Here is an 18,970-nt window from a genome sequence, read left to right on the forward strand (position 1 = left end):
ACGAAGTAGGGAAATTGGATTGTAAACCAGTTGAAACTCCAATTGATCCCAATCATAAGTTGGGAGTTGATGATGGAGATGTCCTTCCTGACAAAGTTGTGTATCAAAGACTTGTCGGTCGCCTTCTCTACTTGTGTTTGACTAGACTAGATATATCATATGTTGTGAGTGTGTTTAGCCAATATAAGCACAAGCCTAGATCATCTCATATGCAAGTAGTGAATAGAATACTAGCCTATTTAAAAGGATGCCTAGGAAAAGGGATGTTGTATTCTAATCATGGGGATCTCAAGGTAGAGGCTTATTCTGATGATGATTAGGCAGGTTCTATTGATGATAGGCGGTCTACTTCTGGCTATTGTACGTTGGTGGGTGGTAATGTTGTATCTTGGAGAAGTAAGAAACAATCAGTTGTGGCTCGATCTAGTGCGGAGGCAGAGTATAGAGCTATGGCTCATGGAGTTTTCGAATTGTTATGGCTGAAGAACTTGTTGACAGAAATGGGAGTATAGATTGATACTCCAATGATATTATATTGTGATAATCAAGCAGCCATAAACATAGCCCACAATCCTGTTCAACATGACCGTACAAAGAATATAGAGGTTGGTTGGCATTTCATTAGAGAAAGAGTTGCCAGTGGAGAGATTTGTTTACCTTTTGTGAGGTCTGAAGATCAATTGGCTGATTGTCTTACTAAAGGTGTCTCCAAATCAAAGCTTGACAACAATTTGAACAAGCTGGGCATGACAAATATCTATGCTCAGCTTGAGGGGGAGTGTTGAGAATGTAAGGGCATTTTATGTCCTTTCGTCCTTTTTTTGTATTTGGGTGCCTATTCAAGGGCCCATTTGTAATTTTCTTAAAAATGTTAAGAAAGCTCTTCAGGAGTGAACAGTAACATACCTGATTTCTTCGACAAGTACTTTTAACTGTTTTCCTTTCTGATTTCGCAGGCCCCATAACCTATTCAACAAGTGCAAATAAAACTATTATGAGATTGGGAGAAACACAGGGGAGATGGCCATATCCACTGTGGCATATTAAATTCAGGTGTCTTGAGAAGCCTTAATACATATCTGATTGTGTATCACTGTCCTCTACTTTCTTTTCCTAGTACTTCTTTCCAATCTATGTGTGAGTCCCTCTCTGTTTTCTTATATGGATTCTTGACAACCTATTTTACTATTTATTTTTTATTGTTTAGATATGTCCTTTCTTCCTTTATGTTTACTGTGTATTTCAGAGATTTTTCACTTTGGTCACCGGCTTTGTGTGTGGTTGAAAAAGATAGAAAGGTGGAAGAAGGAAAAAAGTCACTAGTTCCCTTTGGATGCACATGATTGCATATCTAGTTGATTTGAGAAGTAAAAGGAAAGGGGTACTTGCTTTACATCTTTTTTCCTTTCCCTTCCATTGAAAAATCCTAGTTTTCACCTTTATGATGTACTGGAATCGCCGGCCAATTTCATAAAACAGAAAGAAAGAACAAGTAAATGAAGTATGAAAAAGAAAGAAAGAGACTGCAATTACAAGTATGTGCAGTATTTCTTCAAAAGTTCCTTGTAAATTATGTTTTGCAGCTATAATCTGTGATACTTGCCTCCTTCATCTGAATCATTTTGACTGTAGGGGTTCTCCAATACCTTTTAATTAATAATATTATGATATTATCTTGATTGTTTTTGCTGATTATAAAGAAAAGAAATGAATAAAGAGTGATGGAATTTATGTAAATTGGATGATTCTTGCCATCCATTAATTGCATTGTTTAATTTGATCCACTGTGGCCTAAGGCCCATTATTTGAACCAAATGTTTTAGAAGGTGTTTGAGGCTTTTAGGGAAAATGCCTTGAGGTTCATGCTTGACAGGGCACATTTCTCAAACCTTGAGGTACCTTGTGATTGTGTGTGTGAATGCATATCTATGTGCAATGATATGTGCTTCTATCTATGCTTCAACATATTTAACACCATTTACTTATCCAAAAAATAAAAAACATATTTATTACCATTCGAGGCATTATTTTAACATTTAGGTTCAACTCAACTCAGCCATAATCCCAATTATTTGGGATTAGCTACATAAGTACATATACTGTCCTGCCATTGCACCTTATCAAGAGCCATGTTTTCTGTCAAACTGCTAATCCTTTGATCAAATTATTTACACCTAGAGCTTTTTCATCGTTCAGTTGTTTCTGTAATGCTGTTACTTTGTCGAAAGCTTTTTATATTCTTGTAGTACTTTTTTATCTGATAATTTATTCATTTATATGCCCTTCTTATGTGAAAATATACTCCTTTTATGCATATGTTTACCTTCACATCATTTTAATTTCATGTTTCTCTTAGAAAAGAAGGAACTGATGAGGCTTATACCTCAGAACACCTAAAGGTGCTGGCTCCTGATGTCTCCACACTTCTAAATCTTGGTTTACATACACATACAGATGGATGATAACATTTATAGTACAAAAAGGGAAAAAAAATGAAAGCTAATTGTTTCATGGGCTAGTGGTTGCAGTCAGACTCTGTGGACTCTTAGACATGCCTTTAGGGAAGTGGAAAGTACTGCTAGGGACATAAGTGCTGAATTTAAATGGGTGAGGACTGCAAATGGAATAGCGGATTCCCTTGCTAAGCAAGGACCAAGGAGTTATGAGCTAGCATCTGTTCTGGGCTGCTATGTAATATTGAATGTAGTACTTTAAGCAGGCAATCTTTCTTTTTTGCATTAACTATAGTTTTCAATCTTACAATAAAATTTCCCTTTGCTGATAAAAAAAAAAGAAACAAAGAAAGAAAGGGAAAATCAATATATGTCCTTTGAAAATCCCATTTATTGAAAGCATAGCTTGCTGATTCCCAAGTTGACTCCACTCCTAAGCATGGGGGGCGAAGTCATGGCAGTGACTCCTTTTGCATATGATTCTCTGAGCCAAGGATAAAACTCCATTAACTCTTTCGACTTTTGGTTGGGTTACATGACTCCTGGACAAGTCCATTTTATTGATTCTTACCCATAACCTATTCCACTATTTATATATATTATTTTAAAATGCAAATCTGTTGATAAGAACAGTTCACTAATTAGGTCATATGAAGGCTCCCTGGATCATCACCACCACCACCATCACCATCATTATCATCATCATCTAAGCCTTATTCCAACTATATAGGGTCAACTACATGAATCCTGTTTCACCATTTCATTCTGTTTAATGCCATATCCATTGTTAAATTATAACCACTTGAATCATTTTTTACTATTTTGACCCATGTCCTTTTTGGCCTGCCCCTAGCCCTTCTAGCCCCTTCAACTTGCAACAAATCACTTTTTTTTTTCCGGAAAAGTACGAACAGGCCTAATTGGGATTTCTGATTCCCACTGCAAAGATATAAACATTCAGAAGGTCCAAAAACCACACTCTATGCACCCATACCCGCCTGTGAATTGGTATCAATTCCGAGCTGGCACCTACCCCAAATGTACTTTGAGCCTACAAATTCGGACGGGGGTTATCAGTCATTCTCCCTGTTTTTTTTTTTTTTTGAAGGTGCTGTTGATTGTCTTCTATGCACACGACAATCCCATCTTACTTTCTCTCATTTTATCACCTATTGGAGCTACTCTTGGGTTTCTTTGAATGACTCCATTTTATCACCTAGATGAGCCACAGACAAATACTGTGTCCAATCTGAATTGTCCAAATCAAGGTTCAAAATATCGATACGCCCAATACGCCAGTATGGGTGTATCGGGCGAATTGAGACTGTTTTTTTTTTAGTTTTTTTTTTTTTTTTTCTGAAACCGGTTCAGGGGGGCCGGTTTAGGTCTCCTCCACCCCCTGAACCGGTCAGACCCCCGATACACTCACTATAGGGGCATATTGGAGGGGTTCCGGAATGATACGTATCGGTCGGTATGGGCCGATACGTGTTGATACTTTGAACCTTGGTCCAAATAGAGGATCCTCTGTATTGACCACCTGTTGATATTGCCTACTGCACTATCATATACCATACCTTGTATTGGAGCTTTACCCTTCTAGTATAAACCATCTAGAATTATAAATTATAATGTATGATTACAAGAATGTCAAAGCACAACAAATACAAAATTTGTTGTCACGTAAGAATAATTCATGAAATTCTAAATTGCAACATGACTTACCAAGTCAACTCCATGACTCTTGAGTTGACTCCTATCTCAACCTTGTTGAGATGAGCCAAAAACACAAGTTTGTGGACTATAGTTGAAAGCATATCAGTATATCATATACTTTGAATGATTTTTGGTAGGGTTGATCCACAACAGGGCTGTTGAATGGATGGTAGCTGCAAATAAAGGCCATTAGCCAATGTTGGTCCCAGCTATATGGGGGTCTTGGGAGGGGTGGACTGGATACAGACCTAACCTTTTTTTCACAAAGTGTCATCTCTCAGATCCAAGCCCACGTTCTCTTGATTGCCAGCCCAAGATTTTACCATTAGATTAAGTAATTATTTTCTTACATTTTTGTGTTTATCCATGTGTCTTTTTTCAGAATCTGTTTTACTGCATGAACCCATGATTTCACATTACTAGGTTTCTGAACTAGTGATTGTTCTTTTGAATACACAAGGTAAATGTTGTAAGACTGAGAATCCAAGATATCTGACAAATCAGTAAAGTTTCACATATAATCCAAGTATCCAACTACCATAGAAGATAGGCTGCTTTGATTAAAAAAATGACAGGCCACTTCTCAAACATGTATAATGTGTATACAGAATGGTTAATTTGCACCCTCTGTTTTGCTTCTAATTTTTTTATTTTTTTTTTGTCATTCAGTGTAATGTTTGCCCGTTTCTTCTTCTGAACGACAACAAAAATAATGGTAATCAAGGAAACTGAGATTGCCAGGGTTATGTCATGATTGATGATATATAGGGCAAACAGTAATTTGTTTCTTACTATTCACAGTTATATGAAATACTTTGAAATGGTGATTCTCCCCAGTGACTTGAGTAAATATTTTGAACTGTGCATCTAACTTATAGTTTACTTGAGCTGACATTTCAAATGGTTGACCCATATCCCTAAATTTTTCTCTTTCTACTTTTTGTCAATGTAAACAGTAGGAAAGAAGGTTATTTATATTATAAATTGTTCCAGAAACAATTGCAGAAAATAAAGAAAAAAATGTTCCACAACAATAAGAAATTAGTCAAAAAAAAATTCAATTCCTAGAAAATCTTTTGACAAGCTGATCTGGATTCCATAGTCTATATGTAATATGCCTGCATTTACTGAGGTTAAGATCATTTGTGTCCCAGTAATCATGCATCGTTGTATGAGCCTAGTTGACATGGTCTGCATATGGCTCAAGAGGAGGCCTTTGAATGTAGAGCTGCAACTAGGGTTCTCATTAACGCTTATCAGATGGATGATGAGGCGTTGATTGTACCTCTTGCTTATTTGTTCAAATTACTGATTCAATGTGTTCTATTCCATGATAAAACCATGCAATCACCGTTCAAAATTCTTGACCTACTCCAAAGTCTAGTGGCTACCTGTGGGTTGTGAGAATTTTTGTTGGTAAAACTTTACCTCTGTCAAAGTCCTGCAGTTTTGAATAGTTTCTACTGCTTAAAAATTTCCTATGTTGAGCAGAGACCTGAGAACATAAATGAATTTAGGAGATTTATTGGGGTATGTAACATCGAAATTCATGGTTTGCTGGATTGCAGGAATCACAAGCTTTTGATATTGACTACAGCGTTCATACTGAAGGTCAATATGCATTTTCTTTCATGTAACAATCATGTTTGGGTCCTCAATATTTTAGTTTTACCTTATCTATACATGCTCTTTCATCCTCTTGCTAAGTTGGTATGACTGAATATTTTTTGTACAGCTCTGCATGGCTAAGCTAATTGTGTGGATGAACTTTGGAGTGCCTGGATCTTCTTGTTATCTCCGATGCTGGAGGTCTCAACAGCATTCTCTTGTAGCATGAAGATGTTGGCTTTGTTCTTTTTTATTTGTTATTCTTGCATCCTTGAAGACTTAGGTGAATCTTTTTTATTATTTATTTTTTTTTTTGGGGGTGGGGGTCTGAAATGAAGGTGATGGACGTGTATGTTCCTTGCTCAAGTGAAAACATTTTAGGTCGTAATTCTTGTTTTTTTTTTTAATGAGTACGGTGGTAATTCTAGTTATGCATGGTGTGATAAAATTCTATGAAAATTCAGAATATTGGGCAAAATTTTCAATGAAGTTTAATTATTTTATTAATTGTCAGTAATTCTATCATAAAATGCACTTATACTATTTTTAATAACATTTCAAAACTTTAGGCAAAACAAATGACTGAAATTCGAAAGTTTCTGTTGAAATAAATCCACCCAAATGTTTAATATAAGCCTTGCGTAAGACCAAAATTTCTCAAAAGTTTCAACTTTCACTGACATTTAAAATCGTGCTTAGGCTCGATATATGTGAGGCAGTCAAGGCACTGATGATGGTTCGAGGATCCACACCAATGAAACCCTAACTTGGTCCAAGACAATCCAGGTAGATTACCATAACAATCATGATGCATGCTTCTCCAGGAACGGCCTTAGATATTATTCAGACGATCATAACTTATCACTGGGCATGCATTTCTCAAACTATACCTGCATCTGTCCTGCCATGGACCTGTTCCAGCTAGCCTTTTTTTTAAGTTGGGGTACCGTGGCAACCCGACTTATAAACGGTTTGGATCTAAGTGACTATTTCTGCAGCCCTATCCAAATTCAACCCGATTCTGATTGACCCACGAGGCCACGACTCGTACTCAACCAACGATGGCATTAGTAAAGCGGAGCATCCACAACTGAACTAATAGCATGTTCTAGTTGGAAGAACCAAAAATAGATCCCAAAAAAGTGACAACTGAGAAATGAAAACAAACAAACAAACTCTCTTGTTCAACTATAATACAGACGAAAACACATATTTACAAAGATCAATAAAGCCATCACAGAAGCAATCCGGTTGCTAATAGTAGGAGATTGAAATTAATTATTCACCTAAGCTAAGACTAACATGCTCAAGTATGCACAACTTTGCCAGACACCCACTTTTTTCACCAAAGGCCCACCTCAAAATCGTTGCAGAAAAACCACCAAACCTATGCAAATTACTTGTTCTTCAGAGCTCAGAGACACCATCGTCGTGCCAGGCCAAAGCTATGTCTTGGAGCTCAGCTTTCATGTCTCTCCACTGGGCTTCCTCAACTTTTGCCCCCTCCCCACTAATGTCTTTCATTTCTACCAAAAACAATGAATCGGTCACTTCCAGCACTTCAACTAACATCACCAACCTTCCCTTCCCCAACCCCACAACTCCACACTTACTTTTCTGAACCACGTACCCCAAATTCTTCCCAATTTCCGTCACCCTCTCCACGATATTCTCTGCCGACGATGCCATCGACGTGAATCTTTTCGTGCTCTTTCTTCCTGCTTCGAAGAGCCCAGACAAATCTAAACCCGACGACAGCGAGATTATATCAAAAGCATTCATCACGGTGCGAACATTCATATTAGTCGTATTAAATTTAGCGTCTTTCGGCAACGCCAAAAGATCTAAATCAAATGGATTGATGTGCCCATCTGATGGACCGCGAAGCGATTTTTTGAACCAAGCAACCTCCATGAGTGCTGGAATACTGAGCCGAGTCTCTGGATTCGGATCAAGGAGACGGCTTATTATCCACCGAATTGGCTTGGAGAACCACGAAGGGAACTGGTACTCCCTATGGTGGATCTTACGGTACATGACGGCCAGATTGGCGTCATCAAACGGCATGAACCCAGCAAGGAACACGAAGAGAATCACCCCACAAGACCAAGCGTCGGCCTTGGCCCCGTCGTAAGCCTTACGACCAAGCACCTCGGGCGCGGTGTAGGCAGGCGTGCCGCAAGCCGTGTGAAGAAGCCCATCTTTTAGTTGTTCCGGGAGAGCAGAAAGGCCGAAGTCAGAGACCTTGAGGTTCCCTTTGTGGTCTAGTAGGAGATTTTGAGGCTTTACGTCACGATGGGCTATGCCATGGCTGTGGCAGAAGTGGAGAGCCGAGACGAGCTGTTGGAAGTAGTGGCGCGCCACGGGTTCGGTCAGGCGACCTCGCCGGTAGATCTTGGTGAGAAGTTCGCCACCTCTAGCGTACTCCATCACTAGGTAGATCTTGGACTTGGTTGCCATGACTTCGTGAATTTGAATTATGTTCGGATGTCGCAGGCGACGCATTGCCGAAACTTCATGGATGATGCGGGGTTCCATTGCAGTGTTGGCTACTTGAGTTTTCTGAATAACCTTGATGGCCACATCTGTGTTGTCAGCGAGACGCCGAGCGTGGTAGACTTTTGCAAAACTGCCGCGGCCAAGGAGGCGGCCGAGCTTGTACTTGTCAAGCAGTACCTCCCCTGTGGTGCTGGCAGTGGGGGTGGTTGATCTCGGGGTGCTGGGCTCGAGCTCTCCTCCTTGTTCCATGGCTCTTGGTTTCGGTTGAGCTGAGGGCGGCATTGACGCGGCCCAGAATCAGGGCAACCAAACCAGACTGCACTTCACTGCACGAGCCGCCCCTATTCAGTCTCCCCTTCTTCTCTTCTTCTGGGGTGGAGCCGTGGAGGGGGGAGTCTTAATTCTCTCTCTATAAAAAGGAGGGATATTCGTGTGGGGTTTTGATTACGTGTAGATCTAGCATGAGGTTGCTCTGGCATTATTGTCAGATAGGGATCTAGTTAACATCTCTGATGGTCACTTGATCCCAATCAAGAGGTTAAAACTTGAAGCTGTTTTCCTTGTGGATGGGGGCCATTTTTCTGAATCAATTCTGTTCTGTCCTTTTCCGCTCGTTTGTTGAATCTGTCTTTATTCGATCTTTCCTTCTTGGAAACCGTAACCCTGAAGCCGCCATATATTTTCTACAAGTCACGGTAAATTGCTTATATGTCCTTGGAATTTTATGATGTTACAAATTTTGGTCCAGGGAGTTGACTGGTTTAACTGACAGTGGACAATTGTCGATAGGGAGGCAGTCAGCCACTACCAGCATCAGCATGCGTCTCACCCTCTCCCAACCTAGACCGGATCTGTTCCTTATATTGGTCGCCTCACACGCACATCTTATCGAGAACATTTTCCGTATTTATAAATTATTTTTCACGAAATACCTCCCAAAGAATGTAAAATGTTTCAAATGGTGGAATGTAGCAGATCTCAATTCCTCCCAAAAATAGAAACTTATTTTAGAAGGACTGCTTTATGTTACAGATTTCATCTGAAGGGTCTGATTGGATACGATATTGCAAGATAGGACAAAATGTTTTGAATAATTTGGAGGAATTGTTTTGTAATTTAATACATTTCACCATCTACGCGAATAAGTTACTAGGTTGATGATGGGCGTAAAACCCTAGGCGATTCAGTTAAGTCTTGTTTGTGAACGTTTGTTTTGTGTTGACGGCCTGCGTTGTGCCACGTGTTACTTGGATGACTCGGTATCTCATTGACTGGGCCCTACTACTAGAAAACGAGGTGAAGTTGCTAGTTTTGTGCCACTTTCGTTTTGAAGTTGACGGCCAACATTGAGCCACGTGTTACTCAGAAGACTCGGTATCTATTTGACCTGGCCCCTACTAGAAATGAAGCAAGCCACGCGTGCTTCAGCCTCGAAAAAAAACATCAACCATCACCCTCCACTACATGACTGACGCCAACCTTCACACTAGAATAGCACCCTCCTCAATCCCTGGACGGGTGATGGACCCCTCAACTCTTCTATAATTCAACTCTCTTCCTTCTCTCCGAACTCCAATGTTGAATGAAGTGAACTTGCACTTTGGTTCAGTTTTGCTTGCATTTGACATCTTATAAAAATGCAATTTTGAGTTTCTATGTTGAAAGTGATATTAAATTTGTCTTTTCTTTTTTTTTTTAAATATTTGCTTTTAAAAGTGAAGAAAATTTCTGTACTCAAACTTGGTCAATGTAAAAGTGTGTTTCTCAATGTAAAGAAGGTTCAACAACAATGCTGGAAATACATGATACCTGGAAAACTTATAACCAATCAATCGACACCATAAAAGTGGTAACAAATTAGGTGGGTTTTTATCATCGAAGTCATTTCAATATCATATCTTTCCGACATTATAGATTTTTTTTTTCAAGTAAAAAAGCTAGATTATTCTAGTTTTGGAATTGGTGTTTATATTCATCACAGCCAAGCCTTTGGTAAAAATACAAGATTAAACCAAGTTTGCAATTTCATTAACCATACATATTTGTATTCACATTGAACATATGAATTATGAATCCAATAATAATGCATAAATTGTAAAATAAAACAAAAATTAATCAATCAAGTTAAATACATTACATGTTTAATTATTTACATTTTCATTAATTCATATTTTATAATATTTTTTAATAATCGCATGAAACACCTCAACAACATTAAAAATGTAAAAATTTAATATTTCACTTTAATCACTGGTTCACTTTTTTACTTAATGGTGGTATAATAAATTTTGCTCTGCACATATTTCTACCCTGGTCGAATATATGCACAGATTGTGTAGCGGGCAAATATAAAAATATGCCATTCCACTACTTGACGATCGTCCAGCAAAAAGAAGTAACATTTCAATGATTAGTTATAATAAATTAAATAGTTAACGGTTATTAATTAAATAATGAAATATAATTAACATCATCGATGGTATTATTTTATTGCATAATACTAAGTTTTTTGTTGTGTAATGATGATATTTTCCCGTCATCAAGCATGCTGCTCCACGTGGGACCACAAATGAACGATTAAGAGATACTGATAGCGAAATGAACCAATTACAAGATAGCATTAGATTTCCATGGAATTATTGACAAGGTACATTAAATTATTGTCATTGGTCCAATCGAGCCAGTGTAGTGGTTTGATGTGGTGTGTGGTTGCAACGAAAGCTCAGAAGAGAAGAAAGACCTAAAAAATATTGATTTTAAAACTGATTTAACATTTAAACTCCATGTCTTGTCTCATTTATTAGACATTAAGACAACCCAATCTAATTTTTGATAAATATTTCCTTTTGTCATCTCCTAATTATCATATATAAGCAAGGATAATATTATCTAAATATAAAAATGTTTTATTTAAACATTAAAACTTTAAAATAATGTGGGGTTCTCTATTATCTATAATTTAAATCATATTTAAATGTATCCATGTCTACTTGAAGACATTAAATATATCGATATTTTAATTTATTCATCCATTATAAAGGCTTAAAACAATGAAAAGAGGTTGGAGCTCAAAATATAACAAGTGATTATCAATAAACAAACTGTTATGGTTGGTCGTGTATTGGTTGCACTCTTAAAACTATTGAGCAATGATTATAGTATATATTAAATAAGTGTGGTGGGTAGTAGATTGTAATTTCTTTTTTTCTTGAAACCCCAATGTTTACTTGTGGTTGTAATTGTATATTGGCCTTTGTCTTTTAGGTCGTAAAGATTATGGTGGTATATATATTTAGTAAGGGCACTAAGCTAAATATCTTTGACTGGGCCATGAACCACCACTGATCAACTTTTGGATTTCCGTATCTTTATTTCTCTTTTCGTAAGCAATAGTAAGAGGTTGCAACTTGCAACCATCTTTACTTGCAATATAATTATACAATTAAGAATAGGTGGATATCTTAAACCAAAAGCAAGAGTAAGGCAACCTAACAATGAGCTTAGCTTAGGTTGCGAGACATAATAAAAATATGACTCATCAGTTCTTGTTTATTTGTTTTTCCTTTTTTGAGAAGGGCTCAAACAAGTTGACTCTGGCCACCCTCCAATGAGCTTAGCTTAGGTTGCATTTGGCAAAAAAGGTGGCCATGTTTTGATTAGTGCCATGTGGTGCTGCAACTTGGGTCATGTTAATCCAAACTCAACATGAAAAGTTGGGTTGGGTTGAATTCAAGTTTGAGTTAGGGTTAGGGTAGAAAAATATTAACCAGATTTAATTTTGGGTTTAATTTTGTATGTATGTCTATGTATAATGACAACAATTTTTAGTTTGAAGACTAACGTTGTTTTTTTTTAAAACACGATGCCAATAAAACATGTTTCAACCCTCAGGTTCCATGAGATCAGAGGGTTGGAAGTTGGAACGTGTTTTATTAGCAGAAAATCTCAACTCCCGTTACTAAAACTGAACCATTAATCAAAACCCTTAGTCTAGCCGAACCCAACCAGAAAATTTCAGATTGGGTTAGGGTGGAATTTAACTCAATATGCGCCCTTGCTACCCCTATGTCATGCCTTAGGTTAACTAGATTTTTTTTTTTTTCTTTTTCTTTCTTTTGGGTGGTTGTGTGTCTGTTGGTGATGCAACATTACACCCCATGGGTACCAGGTGCTAGCTATATGCTAAACCCTAGCTAGTAGGTTAGTGACAAGATACATATAGGACCCACTCGCACTTAACAAGGAAAGCCTGCCTAGGTTAACTGGATGGCATAGCTAAAATAAATTCAACTTACAATAGTTTGTCCAAATTTGAATAAACAGCAATCTAACACTTGGTCGTGTGTGATGATTTATTCACAGGTTAGCTAGCTTGTTGTGCATAGCTATAAGATTTTGCACCATTTTTGTATGGAAAATCTGGTCATGGGTTTAAGGCAATATGAAATGGAGAGAATAAACAGAAAAAAAAAAAAAAACCCATAAGAATATGGTTTAACAAATTACGTATTTTCCTTCATGAAAGAAAAACAAAAGGTATATTATTATTGGGAGAATACAATCAAAACACATAAAAAATAAATTATTAAGAAACTCTCTTCTTTCCAAGAAGAACACACTTTTAACCTTAACGCTCTCTTTATTTGTAGTGCAAATTTATTCTACATTAATACAAATGTATGAGTGCAAATTCTGGTTCACTTTTTACTTTGGTTTTAATCTATTTTATTTTAATTTTTACTTCATTTGAAAACAAACAAAATGAAATAAAACCTGAAATAAGATTATTCAGAATTTCTCCTCAACTCATTTGCTGATTTGCACTCCTGTACTTTTTGCACCACTAGTGCAAATGAAATTGCATTGCAAACAAACTAATTAAGCAGAACATTGCATTAAATCTGAAATCCAGCATATTAAGTATCAGAGTAACAAATCTTAAATTGTTTTACAATAGAAAATAAATACAAGAAATATAACTAAAATTAACTTTCAAGAAAAATCCTATGTACTTGCTCCATATTCACTTTTTCTTTGTTATAGTTTCATAATAAGATTTAAACCACCTAATTGGAGCTACCAAAACTACAAAATTATAGATAATTTCCAAATAGGAAGTCATTTCTATGTGTTTTTGCTGTATACTGAAGCCACTACCAATAATCTCCACCTTGGTTTCAGTTCTACTAATCCACCAAAGATTCTTCAATCATCTTCTTCAACGCTATTCAAAGGGTAAACTGATAAACTATGCTTAATGCAAGTTTAAGTTAGGTTGGCACCTTCCTAAATGAGCGGCTAGTCTTTTTTATTATAAATCAATAAATTAAGAGTTCCCAAATCCAACAACATACGATCACTAAAGTTGAATATTTTATACCTGTGAAAAGGCATTTCTTATTTGATTATTAACATGAATTAAATCTTATTTGATTATAAACATGAAATCATGTTTGCACCCTTTACCAAAATCTACTCATTGACATGGCTATTATGTTCACCCTATAACTGTGTCTAGGGATGCTTAGGCATGGGCCTATTTTTGAAATTGAACTGGTATTACTGGTTTTTTAGAAAACCGGTAATTGAAATCAAACTGAAGTCGATTGGTTAATCGGTTGACCGGTTTGATTAATTGTCAATTTGGTTCGTCACTTTTTTGGTTTTTTATATTTATAATATATATTATATAAATATATAATAAAAATGAAAAATATATAAAATATTATATTTTAAATCATAAATAATAAATTATATATTATAAATAAATAAATAAATAAATAAATATATATTTATATATAATACATATTTATTAATTTATAATAAATAGAAAATAAAAGTATATATATAATATACACAAAATATATAGAAATATATGTATACTGGTCGGTTCGATTAACCACCAGTTTTTTATATTGATTAACCAAAACCGAACCAGTACCTTCAGTTTTTTGAAAATACTGAACTGACTGATTCGGTTAACCAGATTTTGGGTTTGGTTTCGGTCTGTTTTTCAGTTCTTCTTGCTCACCTCTAACTGTGTCACATAAGAATTAGAAATTAAATTTCATGCATGAATGTTTCACTTGTAAATAGATTCTAAGGCAACCTATATTAATTTTCTTTTTTCAGACATAACTTTAAGTGCTTTTTTTTTTTTTGGGAACAACATTAAGTGCATTGTTTCACATTAAGCAACAAACTCACACCTTTTGTTTTCTAAGGTTCCAAAGAAATTAAATGCTTTTTCAAATTAAGAGCATGCCTAATACTTATTAATAACAACAACATTAGAAAGTTAGTCTATGTTGGGAAATACATGATAAGAATTTAAACCGAGAATTCACTTGTCGTTGAAATTAACCTGAGTTTGAATAGGCTTTAGGATTTGAGTTTTCAAATTTGAGGTTTTGTGTCTTGACTTTACCTAATGCTTAAAATATTAATCTGTCACTTTTTTGTTTAATTACCACAGCCCGAAGGTCAAAAGTAGAAGATTATCCAAACATAGACTTAGTAAAAGCTATTATAATAATTAGTAATCTATCATAAATCAAAATTTCTTCAACCACATTAATTATGTTAGGGTTTTTTTTTTTTAATTTTCGTTAAATTTTTTATATTTTTTCTTAATGTACTCCAATTTATGACAATAATGACATTTAATATTTTTTTTCTTAGATTTGGATTACGACTCAGAATTTTCATAATCTTTAAAATTCTTATTTTTGTATATTCGACCTCAAGCCATAAAATCTTCAATTCGTTTTATCTGTCATTAACAACAACACTGTTTCATTTGATTTGAATGAAAGGTATTACTGAAAAATCTTCTATTTTAATACTTTTTCTTATAAGAAAAAGTAGTGACAGGATGCTTATCCAATGAAGTGGCGACAAAACAATTAAAACTTCGTTTATCATTATTAATTAAAATCAATTCTTGAAGCTTGGATCTGCTACCTTTGAAGACACGACTCACATGTATTCACAGGACACTACAGTCAGTCACTCACACATTCGGAGAGTTGAGATCTCCTCCCAACAAAAAACTGTTCACCAACGCTTCCAATACGATATGTGTATGTGACGTTCGTACAAGACTTAAATCAAGTTGAAACGTGTTGGAATGGTTTTTTATTGGGAGGAGATCTGTACTCATATTAGTAATATGTAGATCCAACTTCAATTCTAGGGCATGAATAAGACTTTGTGCCATATCCATATATTTAATAGGTTTGTAAAGAATTGTACGGATCGAAAGGCTATTCTGTCTTGTCTTTCAATGGAGGCAATCATCCCTTATATATACAATTACATCATGATCAAATTAGCAACTCTAGAAATTAGCAACTTCCTAAAACTCTATTCACAATATTAGCAACTTCCTAAATAATATCTTTCTAAATATATACAGTATTTACAATATCTCCATTACTCCCCCTCAAGTTGGAGCATGTAGGTCACGTATGCCCAACTTGCGAAGAAGAAAATTGAATTGTCATCACCCAAGTGCCTTGGTCAAAATATCTGCCAATAGATTATAAGTCCGTACATGAGTAGTCTCAATAGTCCGGGCATGCAAGGCATCACAAACAAAGTGACAATCAACCTCTATATGTTTGGTGCGCTCATGAAACACCAGATTAGCCGCAGTATACATAGTGGCATGACTATCACAATGCAATTTCATAGGTCTGGGATGTTCCACCCCAAGATCACGAAGGACACTCTTCAACCATTTCAATTCACACGCCGCAGCAGCCAGAGACCTGTACTTTGCTTCTGTAGATGATCGTGAGATTGTATGTTGCTTCTTGGTTTTCCAGAAAATAGGAGACCGTCCAAGCATTACAAAATATGCAGTCAAAGAGCATCGTGTCAAAGGACAACTGGCCCAATCGGAGTCACAATAAGCATATAATCTGAGATCATTGTTGACGCTTAACATGATTCCCTGTCCTAGATTTCCTTTTAAGGGTCGGACCACCCGTAGAGCTGCATCCCAATGTTCTTATCACGGTTGTTGCATAAACTGTGCCAATATATGCACAGAATAACAAATCTCAAGCCGTGTTATAGTAAGATAAATTAATCTCCCTACCAGACGTCTATATTTTTCTGGGTCATCTAGGAACTTCTCGTCGGCCAGTGCGAGTCGATGATTTTGTTCCATGGGCAGATGGGCCAGTTTAGCCCCCAGCAGTCCTGTTTCAGAAATAATATCTAATGCATATTTTCGTTGGCAGAGATAGATGCCCTCATCTCCTCTGGCGACTTCGATGCCAAGAAAATACTTTAGTGTTCCAAGATCCTTCATGTGAAAACACCGACTCAGATATTGTTTGAATTGATGTATCATCTCCCCATTGTTTCCTCCCACGACAAGATCATCCACATATACCAAAACACATAGTGTAGCTCCATTTTTATGGTTAGTGAATAAAGAATAGTCTGAATGTGATTGAGTAAAACCATATGTCTTTAACGTCGTACCTAATTTGGCAAACCAGTTTTTGAGTGCCTGTCGCAATCCGTACAGAGATTTGCACAGACGACATACTTTCCCTGAATGTGTAGATCATAAAACGGGCAACAATCGCATAACACCTCTTCCGCCAGGTCACCATGCAAAAAGGCATTATGCACGTCCATCTGATGAAGCTCCCACTTTTGTGCCACTGCTACAGCCAAGAACAACCGAACAGTCACCATCTTTGCCATTGGTGCGAAAGTCTCATTATAGTCTATCCCGACCTTCTGGTTGTTCCCTAAAATCACCAATCTTGCCTTGTGTCTTTCGATCGTTCCATCTGAATTATACTTGGTCTTGTATACCCATTTACATCCGATGGCTCGCTTCCCGGGGGGCAACGGTTCAAGGGTCTAGGTTCCATTGCGCTTGAGAGCTTCAATTTCTTCCTTCATGGCTTGTCTCCAATGTGACTCACGGATTGCTTCTGAAAAATATGTGGGATCTTTCCCTGCAGTTATAGCTTCCAAAAACTGTCTATGTCTCAAAAAAAAGTTAGTACAAGTCACGTAACGTGTAATAGGATAGGATACACCTGAGGAATGGTATGATGTGGCATGATCCGCGAGGGGGTCGTTAATGTGCTGCGTTGTGTGGCATATATAGTCCTTCAGCTTCTCAGGAGGACGCCTTTCCCTACATCCTCGGCCAAGGTTTTCTCCTTCACTATTGCTTTCCAAGTTCACGTTGCCCTCTCTCTGTTCATTAAGATCTTCTCCACTCCCCCTTGCTTCCGGAGTCACATCTTCTTCAGGAGTTGATTCATCATTCGAATTTTCTGCACTGTTCGCCTCATGGTCATCAAAGAATTGTGCATCATTATTACAGACAGACGGTTGCTTGGCCACACCGGGGTTAAGGGATTCAGAAATAGCAGCTTTATAAGGAAATATATGTTCAGAAAATACAACATCATGAGATACAAAGAACTCATTTGTATCTAAGTCATAGAGTCTCCATCCTTTCTTACCGAAAGGGTACCCAACAAATATGCACCTTCAACTTCAAGAACCAAACTTGTCTTTGTCACGCCCCTGATAATGAGCATGACATAAACACCAAAAAACATGAATATGTTTGTATGTTGGTTCCTTCCCAAACAGCAATTCACATGGACTCTTTCCATCAAGTAAAGAACTTGGAGTACGATTAATTAGGTACTCGGAAGTCAACACACATTCACCCCAAAAACTCATCGGTAAGTTTGCCTGAAAACACAAAGCACGTGCAACATTCAGAATGTGTCGATGCTTGCATTCCACCCTGTCATTTTGCTGAGGTGTCCCTACACAAGATGTTTGTAGAATGATGCCATGAATATTACAATAATTACTCAAGGCTACAAATTCTGACCCATTATCACTTCTTATCACCCTAACCTTACTGTCGAATTGGGTCATTACCATGGCACAAAATTTCACAATATTAGCACTAACTTCACTCTTTTATGCCATTAAATAAATCCACACTGCCTGTGAGTAATCATCAATGATAGTCAGGAAATATATAGCACCACATGAAGTAGGAGTACGATATAGTCCCCAAACATTACAATGAATTAAGGCAAAAGGTGCAGAAGCTTTATTAGAACTTAGAGGAAACACATCACGAGTTTGTTTAGCTCTTAAACAAATATCACACAACTCACTCGATGTTTCTTGACTAGCAAGTTTATTTTTAATAGTAGGAAGTAAACTAACAACTTGTTTTGAGGGATGTCCCATTTGCTTGTGCCACAACTCATATGAGTCCACCTTTTCCAACCTGCATGCACTTGTCCTTGCCACACAATGCCAAAGATAGACCCCATCATGCTTCTCACCCACACCAATCATTGTCCTCGAAGTGGGGTCCTGCATTACACATAAATTGTCAGAAAATGTGACTGTACATTTTAATTCATCAATAAATTGAGACACAGATATCAAATTGCAATTCAAGTTGGGAACATATAAAACATGTTTTACGTTCAATCCTTTCCCAAGTTGTACTTCTCCTTCTTGCAACGCCATCATATTCTTTCCATCAGGGAGTCCAACGATGCACGGAGCGATTTCATGCACATTCTTCAATAGCTCCAAATTCTCGGTCATATTATGAGAACACCTTGAATCAATCAACCACATTTTCTTACCCATCAATTTTTCTGAAGTGGATTCCT

General features: G+C 36.9%; 2 protein-coding genes across 3 annotated transcripts in view; one reads left to right on the forward strand and one right to left on the reverse strand.

The window, feature by feature from the left end:
- The window catches only part of LOC148879047 (Tetratricopeptide repeat (TPR)-like superfamily protein), a 52,941-nt gene extending 46,651 nt beyond the window's left edge, over window positions 1-6,290 (forward strand). The window contains exons 3-4 of one of the 2 annotated variants that reach the window (XM_088960432.1): window positions 5,738-5,780; window positions 5,905-6,290. The gene's annotated coding sequence lies outside the window, so the exon portion shown is untranslated. The remainder of the gene's footprint in view (window positions 1-5,737; window positions 5,781-5,904) is intronic. The other variant, XM_088960433.1, reaches the window with a different exon arrangement.
- Window positions 6,291-6,934: 644 nt separating this feature from the next.
- LOC148879049 (CBL-interacting serine/threonine-protein kinase 7-like) lies at window positions 6,935-8,669 on the reverse strand. Its single transcript, XM_088960434.1, has one exon. The coding sequence runs from the start codon at window positions 8,556-8,558 to the stop codon at window positions 7,185-7,187; it is 1,374 nt and encodes a 457-aa protein (XP_088816560.1). The 5' UTR covers window positions 8,559-8,669; the 3' UTR covers window positions 6,935-7,184.
- Window positions 8,670-18,970: the final 10,301 nt, after the last annotated feature.

The sequence above is a fragment of the Nelumbo lutea genome, chromosome 1 (genome assembly GCF_056320005.1).
Source record: "Nelumbo lutea isolate HS-2025 chromosome 1, American lotus-T2T, whole genome shotgun sequence".
Classification (NCBI taxonomy): domain Eukaryota; kingdom Viridiplantae; phylum Streptophyta; class Magnoliopsida; order Proteales; family Nelumbonaceae; genus Nelumbo; species Nelumbo lutea.

What these genes read in the sequence shown, in the direction of transcription:
- LOC148879049 (XM_088960434.1), bottom strand. Translation starts at nt 8,558, where the DNA reads ATGCCGCCCTCAGCTCAACCGAAACCAAGAGCCATGGAACAAGGAGGA.